Source organism: Durio zibethinus, chromosome 11 (genome assembly GCF_047325235.1).
Source record: "Durio zibethinus cultivar Kanyao isolate XHJ-2024 chromosome 11, ASM4732523v1, whole genome shotgun sequence".
NCBI lineage: Eukaryota > Viridiplantae > Streptophyta > Magnoliopsida > Malvales > Malvaceae > Durio > Durio zibethinus.
In genome coordinates, this window is record NC_143172.1 from 10932609 (window position 1) to 10950025 (window position 17417).

At 35.8% G+C, this 17417-nt stretch overlaps 1 protein-coding gene across 12 annotated transcripts in view; it reads left to right on the top strand.

Annotated features, from left to right (window-relative positions):
* Positions 1–268: 268 nt before the first annotated feature.
* The window catches only part of LOC149516078 (putative serine/threonine protein kinase IREH1), a 33225-nt gene continuing 16076 nt past the window's right edge, over positions 269–17417 (top strand). For 6 of the 12 annotated variants that reach the window (XM_089768012.1, XM_089768010.1, XM_089768011.1 and 3 more), the window contains exons 1-6: positions 269–1193; positions 3062–3126; positions 3252–3434; positions 3513–4871; positions 5356–5537; positions 5729–5975. In XM_089768012.1, coding sequence (XP_089624138.1) covers positions 497–1193; positions 3062–3126; positions 3252–3434; positions 3513–4871; positions 5356–5537; positions 5729–5975 — 2733 coding nt within the window. In that variant the 5' untranslated portion in view covers positions 269–496. The remainder of the gene's footprint in view (positions 1194–3061; positions 3127–3251; positions 3435–3512; positions 4872–5355; positions 5538–5728; positions 5976–17417) is intronic. The other 6 variants (XM_089768015.1, XM_089768019.1, XM_089768018.1 and 3 more) reach the window with 1 other exon arrangement.

Consider the following 17417-nt stretch of genomic DNA (forward strand, 5'->3'; position numbering starts at 1 on the left):
ATCCATAAATTACACATTTTTATTTAATATCATTTTCTCTCTAAATTATTTTTTTTTAATTTAAAATTTTACAAGTAAAGATAGTTTTAGAAACATTAAAACTTTAATTGAAGTTCAGTCATTTAGAAGGAATAAAAAAAAATTCAACTTTAATATAGCGTTATTTATTTTAGATTTTTATTTTTATATTTTACCATTACTTACCTTAGACGTTTAAAAGTTGTAGTTTGTTTTTCCATATCCACATTTCCGCTTGAAGTCGCATTCTGTCTTCCCTCGTTCCCTGCCAAGGTTTTAACCACCCCCAATCACTCCAAACCTTTGAACAAAATAGCACTTTCTTCAGCTTCAACTCTTTCTTCTTTTCTTTCAATAAGAAACTAAGTTTATTTATACAGAATTTCTTTTTTTTTTTTAAATGGTTGGAGTTGGATGATGAATCATTTAGTGGCGGCATTCATTCATCGATCCTTATGCTGAAGAATACGGTAAAAAAATGGTATTCAAAAACAAGCTTTTCTTTTCGTCTTCAAAGAAATCGGATTCATCTAGTCCTGAGGGATCCAATAGCCCTCGATCCACTTCCAATTCCCCGATCCGATCCGACAAGAGAAAACCCAAAGCTTCAACCTCAAAGCCTGACTCTCAACAGATCCCCAATTCTACTTCCCCTTTCAGTCCCGTAGCTTTCAAGCGAACCCAAGTCAAAGATGGTCTCGGACGCAAGGACCTTAAACCTAAAGAACCGCAACCCCAAACCCCTGCTGCTAAGCCCTCTTCTTCTACCTCCAAAAAGCCCGATGCCAAGGAGGGTCCCTCCTCTATATCGCCCCTACTGGCCTCTTCCTTGGGGTTGAATCGGATAAAAACCCGCTCCGGCCCCTTGCCTCAGGAGAGTTTTTTCAGTTTCAGAGGGGAAAGAAGTGCGGCGGCTTCAGTGCTTGGAGCTAGTAACTTGTCCAGGCCTGGAGGTTCAAGAAGTGGCGGTGGCGATGGTAGTTGGGGGAATTCATGTTCTGGGAAGAAAGATGGGTTGAATCAGAGGTTGTTGCAAGAGAGTTTGGTTGACAGTGTGAGCTATTCAGATAGTGTGTCTACGGGGAGTGGTAGTGGTGGGTGGCACTCAAGAGAGCAGAGTCCTAGTGTGCAAGGCAAGTCCCTGTTGCAGAATGGGGAATCATCTTCCAAAGCTGGTACTACTCTGACTCATTACTATTTCATATGTTTCTGGTATTTTTTGTTGTTGTTTTATTATGTCATTGATGATCCTTTAGTGTCAGTGCTGTTGCTTTATAGTTATTGATCCTTATTTTTGGTTGCCTCCTCAATTCTGGGACTTGATTTTGGATTTTCTTGTTCAGTGACTAGGTGGTGGATATAATGCTCAAAACAATTTGTTTATGCCGTATCATTGTTTACGATTTCCCAATCTAAGATTGCATTTAAAGCTCTGAGCTGTTCTTGATTGTTCAAATAGGTATAGGTAGAAGGCTAGTCAAAACCTAAAGGAAGCTTAACTTTACCGCAAGGCATAATAAGTTGTGGAAGTGCATTTTCATTGAGCCTTGCAAAAGTAAGTAAGAGGCAGTCAGTTTTAATAAATTTTCTCTCTATCACAGATGAAGATGCCAAAAGAAAATAATTTGAAGTTCCTAACTCCTATTTCTCTCCGTCTCTTTTTGGCATCGGGGAGAGAGCGGGGATGAGCATGGTGTGAGACAAAGAAGTTGCTTTAGTTTGATAGTAGTAACTGATCTGACATGCGGTATGAGGTGGTGAAGGAAATATAGTGACTAGGTTATAGGATTTAACTTTACCATACTCTTGTGCATTGTTCTTGGACAGTTAGCAGTTGGCATGTAGCAGAGAATTGAATTTTAAAGATTTCATGTAAAGAAAATATCCAGGGTCAAGTTTTTTTGTTATTTCTTTTAAGAAAAATTTTAAAATTCTTTGATTAAGTTGAGCTGACAGATTCCAAACGGAAAGGTATGCGATTTACTGAAATGGTTTTTATAAAGTTCCATTTATTCTCATCAGTTAAAATTCTTAGATTTTTGCCAAGGGAATCAGTGGCATATTTAAATTTAAAAAGGAATTTGTGAAAGTGCATGATATGTTCACTTCAGATCACACCGGATAGTTATATTATGTTGAATGAAGAAATGTAGTAACTGTGATCCTATTGCTCCACCTTTTAGACTATATCGACTCTAATAAGCTTTTCATCTTTGTCTCTGCTTGCCATGTCTAAACTGGAGTTTATCTAAAATGTCATATTTTTCTTGAATTCTGGACAAATCATCTTCAAAACTGAAGAGTTTAAAAAATAGAAAGACCAACTGTTGATGGATGATTAGTAGAACTAAAGATGAGGGATGCTGATGGATTTTGGGAGAACTAAAGAGAGTTTCCTCTAGATCCTGATATGCTTGTGATGCTTATTTTTCAGCAGTTGCATGCAATTTGTCTTATTTTTTCTTTTCTTTTCTTGTTGGCCCATTCTTTTTCCTTTTCAGTTTATGGATGATCCGTTACCAAACCATTTCTAAGAAGGTGATACAATTTTCTAGGATATGGGTCACAAATTTTTTCTCATGTTGCTCAGTTTGAATTGTTATTAAAAATGTTGATAATGTTTCTTATGAAACAAAGTTTTTGGGTATTAACTGTCACTGCACCGTCACTGCTTATCTGAACTATAATATGGATTTTGAAGCGCTAAGAATATAACCAGGTTTAAAAAGTTTCAAGGCTATTCTAGTTATCATCTTTTTCCTTCCTAATGTTATAAAGGAACACTGCAGTGCTTTAGATATGAAAGCATGTTTGATGTTCATGTGGGATGCTTATGCATTCCTTTCAACATGATCATATATATTTTCTCCATTTCTCTGTCCTTTCTGTTCTAACTAGGAGAGCATTTTCTATTTTAGAAGACTTTTGGGGTCAAACTAATGCTGATTAATTTGGAAATGGTTTCATTGCCTGAAGGCTTGCTGGCAATTTCTTATGTTTTTTCTCTCAAAAGTTGCTTTGCTGCCTTGAATACTTTTATTAGGGCAACATGAGTCATCATGGGATCGCTCTGGAGGTGTAAAACGTTCAGATTTTTGTACACCAGAGGTACAATAGTATTTTCATTTATGTCTTCTTACAGTTAATTATTAGTCAGTGACTGCCCTTTATTTTCATTTTTAACTTTTAATGTGTGACACTGTTATTGATAATTTGAATATTTTCTTTCCAAGACTTCATATGATTGTGAAAACCCAAAGGAATCTGAATCGCCCCGTTTTCAAGCTATCCTTCGTGTTACAAGTGGGCCTCGGAAGAGGTTTCCTGCTGATATTAAGAGCTTTTCCCATGAATTAAATTCCAAAGGCGTACGGCCTTTTCCTCTTTGGAAACCTCGGCGCTTAAACAACTTGGAGGTACGTACTCTGGTCCTATTTCTTGCTTCCTACTTTTGTGCAATTATGTGTTCCTAACTAGATTTCTGTTTTATGCAGGAAATCTTGGTTGTGATTCGGGCAAAATTTGACAAAGCAAAGGAGGAAGTGAACTCTGATCTGGCTGTTTTTGCTGCAGATCTGGTTGGAATTCTTGAAAAAAATGCTGAAAGTCATCCTGAGTGGCAGGAAACTATTGAGGATTTGCTGGTTCTGGCTCGAAGCTGTGCAATGACACCACCTGGAGAGTTTTGGCTTCAGTGTGAAGGCATCGTTCAGGAGTTAGATGATAAGCGTCAAGAACTTCCCCTGGGCATGCTGAAGCAGCTTTATACCCGGATGCTTTTCATTCTCACAAGGTGTACAAGATTGTTACAGTTCCACAAAGAAAGTGGGTTTGCTGAGGATGAACCTATGATACAACTTCGCCAATCTAGAGTTCTGCATCCCACAGAAAAGAGAACTTCAGGTGTCCTAACAGATGCAAAAAGTTTGAGCGCATCAAAGGCGTCTAAAACTGTCTCGACAAAGAAATCTTATAGTCAGGAGCAACGTGCCTTGGATTGGAGGGACCATGTTGTACTGCCAGGAGGTTTTATCACTCCCATTGATGACACTTCCAAGAACTTGGAGTCTCCTGCAAGCAGAGACCGCATAGCTTCTTGGAAGAAACTCCCATCTCCTGCCAGAAAAGGTACAAGGGAAGTTGCTGCTCCCAAGGAGCAGAATAATAGTATGGTTGAAACCTTGAAAAGAGCTGGAGCTTCTGATGTAGATCTGGCTGCTGTTAAGCTTCAGGAGCTTCCTTCTGCAAAAGAATCTCAAGAACGGTCTTCTAAGCATCATCACAAAGTTTCTTGGGGTTATTGGGGAGATCAACCGAATGTTTTTGAAGAAAGTTCTATAATATGCCGCATTTGCGAGGAGGAGGTTCCCACCTCAAATGTGGAAGATCACTCAAGAATATGTGCAGTTGCTGATCGATGTGATAAGAAGGGCTCAAGTGTTGATGAACGTCTTGTACGAATTGCTGAAACACTTGAGAAGATGACAGACTCCTTTGCTACTAAGGATATGCAACATGTAGGGAGCCCAGATGTTGCTAAAGTATCAAATTCGAGCGTGACTGAAGAATCTGATTTTCTATCTCCTAAACTAAGTGATTGGTCCAGGAGAGATTCAGAAGACATGCTTGATTGTTTTCCTGAAGTGGATAATTTAGTTTTTATGGATGACCTTAAGGGTTTGCCTTCCATGTCATGTAAAACTCGATTTGGTCCAAAGTCTGATCAAGGAATGACAACATCATCTGCAGGAAGCATGACTCCTAGATCTCCTTTATTGACACCAAGAACTAGTCAGATAGACTTGTTATTGTCTGGCAAGGGTGCTTTTTTTGAGCAAGAGGATCTTCCGCAGGTATCCCTTTACCTAGTTCTTATTTCAGAAGGACTTACCTGCTTTAATAGCTACTGAACTAATGCTTTGATTGCTATGTGCTGGTATATGTCCAATGCACCAGTATGCTTTTTTATATTTACTTGACCAGTTTATAGTTTTTTTTCCTTGACCTTTCCTTGATATCCAGCTCTCTCTTTGTTCTATTCTTCCTTTTGATCGTTTAGATTACTTATGATATGGAAGGCATTGTTTTGTCTATGTTGTTATTGATTTGTAATTTGTTTCAATTCAGTTGTTGTTAGGGCTGTTATGCTCCTGCATTAGACTGCCAATACTTGCTTATACATATAGATTATACGGTAGAAGCCAATCCATGCATTGCAGATGCATTATTATCTTCTTTGAAGAGTATGGGTTTTGTGGCCCTGTGGTGTTACTTGTTAATTTCCCATTGTGTGTGTGTTAGTCTTACCATGGAGTACCAAGTTTTAATTCCTTTCAGACCATACAGATGAATGAGCTTGCTGATATTGCCAGATGTGTAGCAAATACGCTATTGGTTGATGATCGTTCCATGCCATATTTGCTATCTTGTCTTGAAGACTTGAGACTTGTCATAGACCGCAGAAAATTTGACGCACTTACAGTAGAAACGTTTGGGGCATGCATTGAAAAGCTGATCAGGTAAGTATGTTGCTGCTTCTTATTTTTTAGATTGATAAAGTATAAACACAATGCTGGAGAAAAGTAAAATTTAGTCATATGATGAAAATTTTGCTGAACATTCTTTTGGAAAGAACATTTGAACTTTGAGGAAAACGTGCTAATTGAGTTTGTTGTGCTTTTCTTATACATTTATGATTTTGATATTGTAGGGAGAAGTACTTGCAGCTTTGTGAGCTAGTTGAGGATGAAAAGGTTGATATAGCAAGTACTGTCATTGATGAGGATGCTCCTTTGGAGGATGATGTGGTTCGTAGTTTGAGAACTAGCCCTATTCATTCATCTAAGGATCGTACCTCGATTGATGACTTTGAGATAATAAAACCAATTAGTCGTGGAGCATTTGGGCGTGTTTTCTTAGCTAAAAAGAGAACAACAGGGGATCTTTTTGCAATAAAGGTACCAGACTTTGATTTTCTTTCCCTAAAATCTTTTTCATTAATGAATATAATATTTATTTTATTTATTTATTTATTGTTTTAATGTTTCCTCAATTTATAGTATTCTCTTGTTCTTTTAATTACTTTTCATTGGTTTACTTCGATTAGTTGGTTCTTGTTGTGTTTAACTCATGTGAAGTGTAAATACTTGAAGGTAACTTGGTGTTGTGATGCATCCTCTTCGTTTCTTAGAAACTTTTGATTTCTTTCTGTCCTGAATATATGTAGAGTTTACCAAATTTGATAACTCCCTATTTGACGTGATTTGGATCACCTTTTTGGGGACTATGTCACATTCACATCTCCATTCACCAAGATTGACCTGAAAATCTGTTCTAGCAAATCAATTAGGGAACAGATTTTTGCCTAAAGAACTTGATTTCTAGTAAATCATTTTATCAAAATCTATTCTAGTAAATCATTTCATCAAAACCTATGTTGCTAGGACACTGCATTTTTGTCTAGAACATCCGTGTTGCATGACCCAACATGGACCTTGTTTTGGGATCTCTGTCAGATTTGGCGGACTTGGTTGGAGAGATATTAATCCCCAAATTAGACCAAATTGTTGCTATAGACAAAGTTCTCTTCTCCTTTTCCTTAACGTTTTACCTTTCAATTGCTGTAGAATCTTCATCCCACACAATAAATAGACAATTTATAATTGTGGAAAAACTAAGAAATAAATCAGTGTGAAAATTGAATGTATATTGAAAAACTGCTCATTTATAATTGTACAAGAACCTTAGGTTTATATACAACTAACTAGGGGTTAAACTAGGAAACTAAATTTTCATAAAAAACTAATCCTATAATTGAGGGATTAGCTATCCTAATTTTTTATCCTTAATTCTAGGGATACAAATACTTAATTCTAGAGATACAAATATAAATATACAGATTACAAGATTACAACCAGCTGTAAATAAGTGTTTTCCCACACTCCCACTCAAGCTGGTGAATAAGTGTTTTCCATTCCCAGCTTGGAAATAATTTCTTGAAATGTTGTACTGCTGAGACCTTTAGTCAACACATCTGCCAATTGACCCCTGGTTGATACATAAGGTGTACAAATCAACCCACTGTCTAGTTTCTCCTTTATGAAATGCCGGTCTACTTCAATGTGTTTTGTTCTGTCATGTTGCAAAGGATTGTGTGCAATGCTTATTGCAGACTTGTTATCACAGTAGAGTCTCATTGGTCCATCCCACTTGATCTTCAAGTCTTCTAGGATAATCTTTAACCATAGTAGTTCACAAATTCCTTGAGCCATTGCTCTGAACTCTGCTTCAGCACTTGATCTTGCCACTACATTATGTTTTTTACTCCTCCAAGTCACAAGATTATCACCTAAGAAAGTGCAGTAGCTTGAGGTGGATCTTCTATCAGTTGTTGAACCTGCATAATCAGCATCTGTATAGGCTTCTATAACTAGCCTTGAATTTCTTTTGAATAAGATACCTCTCTCAGGATTAGCCTTCAAATAGTGCAATATACGGTAGACAGCATGTAAGTGCACTTCTTTAGGATTATGCATAAATTGACTTACCACACTCACAGCATATGCTATATCAGGTCTAGTATGTGAGAGATAAATGAGTCTTCCAACTAATCTTTGGTACATCTCTCTATTTACAGCAGCATCTTCATTAGCTTCTCTAATTTTATGATTAGACTCTATAGGGGTATTTGCAGGTTTACATGCGAGCTTCTCAGTTTCCTTTAGAAGATCCATCATATATTTCTGTTGTGAGATGAAGATACCATGCCGTGAGTGAGCTATTTCAATTCCTAGGAAGTACTTCAATCTCCCTAGCTCTTTTATCTCAAATTCTTTAACCAAACACTGTTTTAGAGATTCTCTCTCTTTTTCATTATCTCCAGTTACAATTATATCATCAACATACACTAATAGAACTGTGACTCTCCCTGAATCAGAGTGCTTGATAAACAATGTGTGATCTCCTTGACTTTGTTTATATCCCATTGCTAGCATCACTTTGGCAAATCTCCCGAACCAAGCCCTAGGAGACTGTTTAAGGCCATATAAAGCCTTTTTCAGCATGCATACTTTGTTTGCTTCTAGATGACCTCCAAATCCCGGTGGAACCTTTATATATATTTCTTTTTCCAAATTGCCACGTAGAAAAGCATTCTTTACATCAAATTGTTGAAGCTGTCAATTGTAATTTGCAGCCAATGATAACAAAATCCTAACTGTATTCATCTTGGCAACTGGAGCAAAGGCTTCCTGATAATCCACTCCATAGGTTTGAGTGTAGCCCTTAGCCACTAACTTGGCTTTAGACCTTTCAACAGTACCATCTGCCTTGTATTTTATAGTGAAAACCCATTTACACCCCACTGGATTTTTTCCTTTAGGCAACTCTACCAGTTCCCATGTCTAATTTTTCTCTAAAGCCTTCATTTCTATTTTCATGGCTTGCCTCCATTTTTCACTGGATAATGCCTCAGATAATGTAGTTGGAATAGAAATAGTGTTTAGGCTCACAAGAAAATTTTTGTAGGATGGTGAGAATTTTTCAAATGACACAAAATTAGAGATCGAGTATAGTGGATGCTTAGTACATTCTCTGGTTTTTTTCCTAATGGCAATAGGTAGATCATAATCACTAGTTATAGTTTTAGGAGGTTCATGCTTATTTTGAGAAACAGAGTCAAAAACTGTAGTTACCTCATTTTCAGAGTTAGGATCAGGTTCTTGGACTGGCATTGGTTCAAGATCTGGAACTTTCCTTCTTGAGTACACTTGTAATTCCTTCATAGAATCAAAAACAATATTATCCTTTGTCACATCTTTTGTATTTGGAATGGGTTCAGACTCAAATTTAGTGTTTGACTTGGGCTCAACAGAAACAGGTTTCGACTCAGAAGAATTAATGGGTGTAAATGTTGAAGAAGGGGACAAATCAAGCAAAAAGAAATCTTTATCCTTATCTTCCATGAATGAAGTCTCCCCTTGAAGATAAGGTTGAGTAAAAAATGGTTTACTTTTTTCAAAAGTGACATCTGCAGACAAAATTTTTTGGTAAGAGGATGATAGCACTTATATCCTTTTTGAGTTGAAGAATACCCCACAAAAATACACTTAATCGCTCTTGGATCCAACTTTCCCCTATTATGACTGTGAACATGAACAAATGATGTACAACCAAATATCCTAGGTGTGAGATTGTTTTTGGTATTGAGGTTGGGATAAAATTGTGAGAGTAGTTCCATAGGAGTTTTAAATCCCAAAACCCTTGAAGGTAACCTATTTATAATAGGTGTCGCCGTGAGAACAGCTTCTCCCCAGTAAAATTTAGGTACATTTGCTTGAAAAAGAAAGGCTTGGGTTGTGGCTAGTAAATGGCTGTTTTTCCTCTATGTCACTCCATTCTGCTGTGGAGTATTAATACAAGATGACTCATGGATAATTCACTCTTTTTGGAAATAGGTAGATAGACTCTGGTTGAAGTAGTCTCTTGCATTATCAAACCTAAATCTCTTGATTCTCATTCCAAATTGATTTTGGAGCATGTTTTGGAAGCTTGAAAACACACTATTCACATCTGATTTGGATTTAAGTAAAAAAACCCAAGAGACCTTAGTACAATCATCTATGAATGAAACAAACCATCTCGCACCAGAAATATTAGGAATTGTAGAGGGACCCCAAATGTCACTATGAATCAAGTAAAAGGGATTAGAACTTCTTTTGTTACTGATTGGAAAAGACACGTCTAAGCTTTGCAAGTTCGCAAACATCACAATGAAAATCTTCGACATTTAATCCTTTGAACAAGGAAGGAAACATGTTTCTCAAGGTTCCAAAAGAAGGATGTCCAAGACGAAAATGATAAAGCCAGATTTTGTCTTTATTGGAAGATTTTTCAGAAAGAAATGACAAAGGTAAACTATTCTTGATATTACTTGTGTTATTTGATGTCTCAAGATAGTATAGTCCATCCTTCTTCTTAGCAAGTCCAATCATCTTCCCCGAACTCTGGTCCTGAAATTCACAATAAAAGGGATAAAAAGTTACTTTGCAATTCATATCTCTGGTAAGTTTTGTATATATATCAGATTAGTAGACAATCTAGGAACATGAAGAACATTGTTGAGAACAAACGAGGGATTAACTTGAACATCTCCTAATCCTGCCACTGTGGTAAGTGAACCATCTGCAACAACAATTTTCTTATTACTAGGACACAGGTTATATGTACTAAACTTTTGTGAGGAATTTGTCATGTAGTCTGTGGCTCTTGAGTCAATGACCTAAGAACTCGTAAGAGGCTTAGCTGAGACATTTAATCCATGAGAATCGGAAGCTTTACCTGAACTAGAAACCTTACCCAAAGAACATACCACAGTAGGCTTTTCAAGGATTTTCAGTAAGTTTCTCAGCTTTTCAATCTCTTCCTTGTCGAACTCTCCTTGTTTCTGAGACATCTGTAGCACTCCAGTGATTTTCCCAGTTAACATTTCCTCAAATTGGGTGGTAGTGATCTTTCTTTGAAAGGGTTCGGCAATGAAGGCCTAAATAGGAATCGGCAATGAAGGCCTAAATAGGATTCGGCAATGAAGGCCTAAAAAAGTTGACAATGAAGGTTGAAAATTTTGCTTCCCAAGAAGAGCCTAAAGCTCTGATACCATGTGAAAAAACTAAGAAATAAATAAGTGTGAAAACTGAATGTATATTGAAAAACTGCTCATTTATAATTGTACAAGAACCTTAAGTTTGTATACAACTAACTAGGGGTTAAACTAGAAAACTAAATCTTCCTAAAAAACTAATCCTATAATTGAGGGATTGTCTATCCTAATTTTTTGTCCTTAATTCTAGGGATACAAATACTTAATTCTAGAGATACAAATATAAATATACAGATTACAAGATTACAACCAGCTGTAAATAAGTGTTTTCCCACAATAATCAATTAGGGATATGGGGAGAAGAATCTTGAACAAAAAGAGAACAGAATGGTGGCGATGGCAAAAAAATACTAGATAAATATGGAAATCTTGAGAGACTAATTCAAACTTGATGGAGGAAGAGAGAGAGAGAGAGAGATATTAAGAGACGAAGAAGAAACCGAAAAGGAGAAAACATATTTGGAAGTTTGTGGTTGCTATAAATTTACTATTTGGGTTTAAATTTAGTCAAGTAATCTCCCGTTATTCAACTTCTTGTTACCAACAACCTCTTTGTCTTTTTTCTTTGTCCCAATTTGATTCAAGCATGGGCCAATAAGGACAATTGGGCCCCAAATTTTCTACTCTTATAGGTCGAAAAGGAGGTTGATTGCTATTATGATCTTGCTTTCATGAAATGCTGAAAACCTAGATGGTAAGAACACATTTTCTTGGCATAAAAGATGGTTAAACTACTGACTTAATAATATTAATCATCTTAATATTTTAATCTAGACCAAAAATCCCTGCACTAGTGTCCTCTTTTTTGATCCTTTGTAGCTGTATCTCCATGTCTTCGATTTCATATAGTTTGCATGTCAAACATTTGGATAAATACCCATACTCGACACTTGTACCCTAGTTTGAGCAACATAGTTTAAAATTGCTAAGTTGTATTCTTCTTTGTGAACTTATATAAATACTTAGTGTGTTGTTGTTGTTATATAAATACTACCCATTAAAATTGACTTTTTGCGCATCCTTTATATTTCAAAATTTTGAGGCCATTTTGACCTAACTTTCTCCATTTTCTATTCCCATTTTTGACATTTAAAGACATTTTTTGTTTTAATCTTTTCTTTTGTCAAAGAAAGAGTAAGAGAGGAGAGAGAAAGGAGAGCTTGGGGCACGTGAGAGGGGTTGAGAGGTGATGACTAGCCATTGGAAGAAGATGGAGGAGAAGAGGAGAGAAAGAGATGGAGGAAAAAGAGGGGGAACTCATGGGATTGAGGGTCGATCTTGTCCCTTTGTAGTTCATTGGGCTAGCTTTCCCCCACCTTGCTAACAAGGGTGTACTACAAAGAAAAGAAAAGGAAAAAAATTGAAATAGAACAGAGGAAAGATAAAAGAAGGAAAAGAAAAGAAAAAAAAAAGGAAAATGGACATTTGTATTTCTCAATTCGACTATTTTTACTATATTCTTTATTTTTCGCATTTTTAGATATTCTTTTACCACGTAATATAATTTGGAATGATTTAAGAAAAATTGTCGAGTACATGTTTGGTTAATCAATTTGCATTTTTTAAAAATTAAGTAAAAATGTTTGGAGTTTTTTTTTTAGTGAAAGAGAAATAAGGAAGAAGGAAAAAGGAAAAAAGATAAAGCAAAAAATAATTTTCCTAGTGTCTATTTTTTTCTTCGCTCTTTACTCTCCTCTTTTTTTTTTAGATATTCAATAAACCATAATTTAGAATAAGTTGAAAGAAACACCAAATATAAGATATGATCAATCAGTTTGTATTTTTAATAGGAGAAAAATGCAAAAAAAAAAAAAAAGGAAAGAAAGAAAACAAAATTAAAAAAGGCATTTTTTTTTTCTATTCGGTGCATTTGTGTTTAGTAAAAAACCATGGTTTTGGACCTTTTGTTGGATGAGAAAGGTGTCAGTGTGTTTTTTATTAATTTATCCTTTTTCCTTCATTTTTTGTTTTTTCTTGCCTTTTTTTTCCTAATTTTTTTTTCAAACATAAAATGTTATTGTTAAGAAGAATTTTGGAAAAAAGAACCAGTTGTACACAAGTACTCTATCAATATTTATTTTAAAATTAATTAGAAAATTTTTAAGCTTTTGGGTGAACAAAAGAAAGAGATGAAGCAGAAAGAACAAAAAATAAAAAGAAAAGGGAAAAATTGAAATTTTTTAGTTTCTATTTCTTCTCATTTCTCATTTTTCCTATTTTTTTTATTCTTATATATATTTCTTTAAAAGGGATTATAATAAAAAATAACATGAAGAAAAATTGCCAAATATAAAAGTTTATTAGTATTTAGAAGTGAAAAAAAAAATTGCTTTGATGGCATCACTGTGATGCCCATGGAATTTTTCTAGTTAAATTTTATTCAATTTCCTATTTCTCTCTTGTTTGCCTTTTTGGAGGCTTTATATCTTATTCCTTGTTCTATTCTTAAGAGGGGCGCATGTAGAAAACTTAAAGAACAATTGTCCTTATTTCTTCTTATTCTATATACAATGAAGGAGTACATCTAGTAGGAAACTTAAAGAACAATTGTCTTTATTTCTTCTTATTCTATCTACAATGAAGGAGTACATCCAAATAAATAGGAACAATGAAATTCCTTATTAGGAAACAACTTACATGAAGCAGAAAACAAAGAATAATAATGGGAAGGAGAATTATTCTGTTCCAAAATAGAAACAAATCCCTAAAAATTGGATAATCAAAATAGTTGACTAAATCAGAATAGTAAATGAGAAATATTCCCAAAATAAATTAGGAAATCAAGTTGCACTAATGTAGGAGAATTAGATTTGCACTAATGTAGAAGAATCAAATTTCTACACTTCCCCTCAAGCTGGGTTAAGAATGTTACTCATACTCAACTTGGATTCTAATTTGTTAAAAATGCTTCAAGGAAGAGCTTTAGTCAGAATATCTGCAATTTGTGAACTTGTAGGGATATTGGGCAATTTGACTGACCCATTTTCTATTGTTTCCTTTATGAAATGTGGTTTCAGCTCTATGTGTTTGGTCCTATCATGATAAACAAGATTTTTGGCAATACTTAAAGTAGCCTTATTGTCACAAAACAGTGTCATAGATGTCACAGTCTAAACTTTTAATTCTCTAAGTAACCTTATCAGCAAATTCCTTTACAAATCCCATGGGACATTACTCTAAACTCAGCCTCTGCACTTCTCATAGCTATAACAGCTTGCTTTTTACTTCTCCAAGTGACCAAATTGCCCCAAACATGAGTGCAATATCAAGTAGTCCTTGACTACTTTGTCCATTGACTTCTTACAATATAGACCTTCATCATGACTCTTCTTTAAGTATTGTAAGATGTGATGAGCAACTTTGAGATGCACCTTGGTTGGATTATTCATGTGTCTACTCACCATCCTTATTGCAAACCCAATATCAGGTTGTGTGTGAGAGAGGTAAATAAGCTTCCCAACTAGTCTTTTGTATGGCCCTTTGTCCATGAGAGAGCTTCTATTTTCACTTCTAATTTTATTAGTTGAGTCCATGGATGTATTGACAGGCTTGCATCCAATCGTGCCGGTTTCTTTGAGTAGATCAAGTACATACTTACGCTGAGACACTAATATTCCATTCTTAGATCGAGCCACTTCTATCCCAAGAAAATATTTAAGGAATCCCAAGTCCTTTATTTCAAACTCCTTTGTAAGGAGTTTCTTCAAATCATCTATTCATTCCTTGTGGTATCCGGTGATTATGATATCATCCATATAAACAATAAAAATAACTCCTTTTCCTTCATTAGTGAACTTAATAAACATAGTATGGTTAGATTGACATTGAAGGAATCCATACGTCTTAATTGCCTTGGTCAACTATTCAATCCAAGCCCAAGGAGACTGTTTAAGTCTATACAAAGACTTTTAGAGTTTGCACACTTTGCCCATGTTGTCTTGCCTTTTGAAACCAGGGGGAATTTCCATGTAAACATCCTTCTCCAAGCCACCATTTAAGAATGCATTCTTAATATCAAGTTGGTGGAGAGGCCAATCCAAGTTGGTTGCTAATGACAATAGAACGCTAATTGAATTGAGTTTGGTTGGCTACTGGAGCAAATATCTCCTCATAGTTTATCCCATAGGATTGAGTGAACCTTTTTGCAACAAGTCTAGCTTTGAACCTGTTTATAGTTCTATCTACATTGTGCTTTATTGTGAAGGTTCACTTACATCCAATCGAGTTTTTCCTTTTGGGCAAATCTGAAATTTCCCATGTCCTATTTTTCTCTAGTGCCTTGATTTCTTCAAGAATTGCTGCCTTCCAATTTAGTTCATTGAGGGCTCCCTGAATTTTTTTGGAATTTGCACATTGTCAAGGCTTGAAAGTTTGGATTTAACCTATCATATGAGATGTACTTGCAGATAAGGTATTGGGTGCATTATCTCACACCTTTTCTTAATGCAATAGGAATATCAAGGTTACTCGCTGGCTCACAAGTTTCAGTTTCAGATTCAATAGGGACATTACTTGTGTTAGTTTCAGGATCTTGGAGACATGCATCAGGTTGATTTTAAGTGCTGGGTTGTGTATAGTTGTCCACCTCTTGTTGTTTTTGCTTCCTTGAGTAGATTATCAGTTCTTTTGTTTTTTTCTTGCATAACCATAGGGTTTGAAGAGTCAAGAGTTGTTTGAATAGGTTGGGTAGGTTGAGAATCTGGTTTTGAAGGGGTTGGTTGAAAATTTGGTTTTGAAGGGGTTGGTTGGGAAATTGGCAAGTCAACAGCTAAGAATTGATATTCTTGAGTAGTATTCTCCCCCTGAATATCATTCTTGCCATAGTATGGAAGATTCTTAAAGAAGGTGACATCCATAGAGCTATAGAATTTTTTTTGTGATGGGTAACACTTATAGCCCTTTTGGTTTGGGGAATAACCAAGGAAGATGCATTTTAAGGCTTTGGGATCAAGCTTGCTACGGTTTTGTTGGCTAATATGAACGAAGGCAATGTAGTCAAAGAGTTTGTTGGGAATGGAAGAGATCAACCGAGTTTGTGGGTAGGAAGCAATAAGAGTTTGACAAAGTGTTTTAAATCCAAGAACTTGAGAAGGCATTCGGTTAACCAAATAACTTGCAGTGAGGACAACTTTTCCCCAAAAATATTTAGGCACATTGGAAGTCAACAAGTGGGATTTGGTCACTTCTATCAAATGTTTGTTTTTGCGTTAGGCAACCCCATTTTGCTGTGGAGTGTTAAAGCAAGAGCTTTGATGGATAATGCCATGCTTGGTTAGGTAAGGGCCGAGAATAGAGTTGAAATATTCCCTTCCATTGTCAATATTTAGGACTTGGATTTTGGCTTGGAATTGGGTTTGGATCATGTTATTGAAGTTTTGAAAGATTTGGTTAACCTCGGATTTGTCTTTTCCTGTTGAACACTTAAGGCATTTAGGAAATTATCTTTTTATGCTAGTAAACTAGTTCCAAAGGTTGTTGACTTGTTTTGAAGGGTTTGTTGGAGCATCATCTCTTTGTAACTTTCATCATGCCAGTCCTCTGCAGAAGAAGAGTTCTCACTCCTGCTAGCCATAAAGGAAACTCGTGTGGTTGCAATCTAATGGTTTAGGCAGACTTGCTCTGATACCATGTAGGAAACTTAAAAAACAATTGTCCTTATTTCTTCTTATTCTATCTATAATGGAGGAGTACGTCTAAATAAATAGTGTAGGAGAATCAAATTTCTACGCTTCTTTTCAAGCTAGGTTATGAATGTTAATCTCAGCTTGGATTTCAATTGTCAAAAATGCTTTTAGGAACAGCTTAAGTCAGAATATCTGAAATTTGTGAACTTTTAGGGATATAGGCTAGTTTGACCCATTTTCTATCTTTTCCTTTATGAAATGTCGGTCCAACTCTCTGTGTTTGGTCCTATCATGATAAACAGGATTTTTGGCAATACTTATAATAGACATATTGTCATAAAACATTAGTCAGATGTCACAGTCTGAACTTTCAATTTTCCAAGTAACCTCATTAGCCAAATTCCTTTACAAATACCATGGGACATTGCTTTAGACTCAGCCTCAGCACTGCTCCTAGCTACAACAGCTTGCTTTTACTTTTCCAAGTGACCAAATTGCCCCAAGCATAAGTGCAATATCCAGTAGTGGACTATTTATCTGTTACTGATCCAACCCAGTCAGCATCTGTGTACACCTCGATTGTCTTGTCCATTGACATGTTAAAATATAGACCTTCACCAGAACTCTTCTTTAAGTACTGTATGATGTGATGAATAGCCATGAGATGCTGTTTGGTTGGATTATTCATGTATTTACTCACCATCCCTATTGCAAACCCGATATTAGGTCGTGTGTGGGAGAGGTAAATAAGCTTCCCAACTAGTCTTTGGTATTGCCTTTTGTCTGTGAGAGAGCTTCCATTTTCACTTCCAATTTTATTAATTGAGTCCAAGGGTTTATCGGCAGGTTTGCATCCACTCATGCGGTTTCTTTGAGTAGATCAAGTACATACTTATGCTTAGACAGTGATATTCCATTCTTAGACTAAGCAACTTCCATCCCAAGGAAATATTTAAGGAATCCTAAGTCCTTTATTTGATCTGCTAGGAGGTTCTCCAAATCATCCATTCCTTCCTTGTGGCCTTTGGTGATTATGATATCATCCACATAAACGATAAGAATAACTCTTTTTCCTTTATTATTGAACTTAACATAGTATGGTAAGATTGACATTGAAG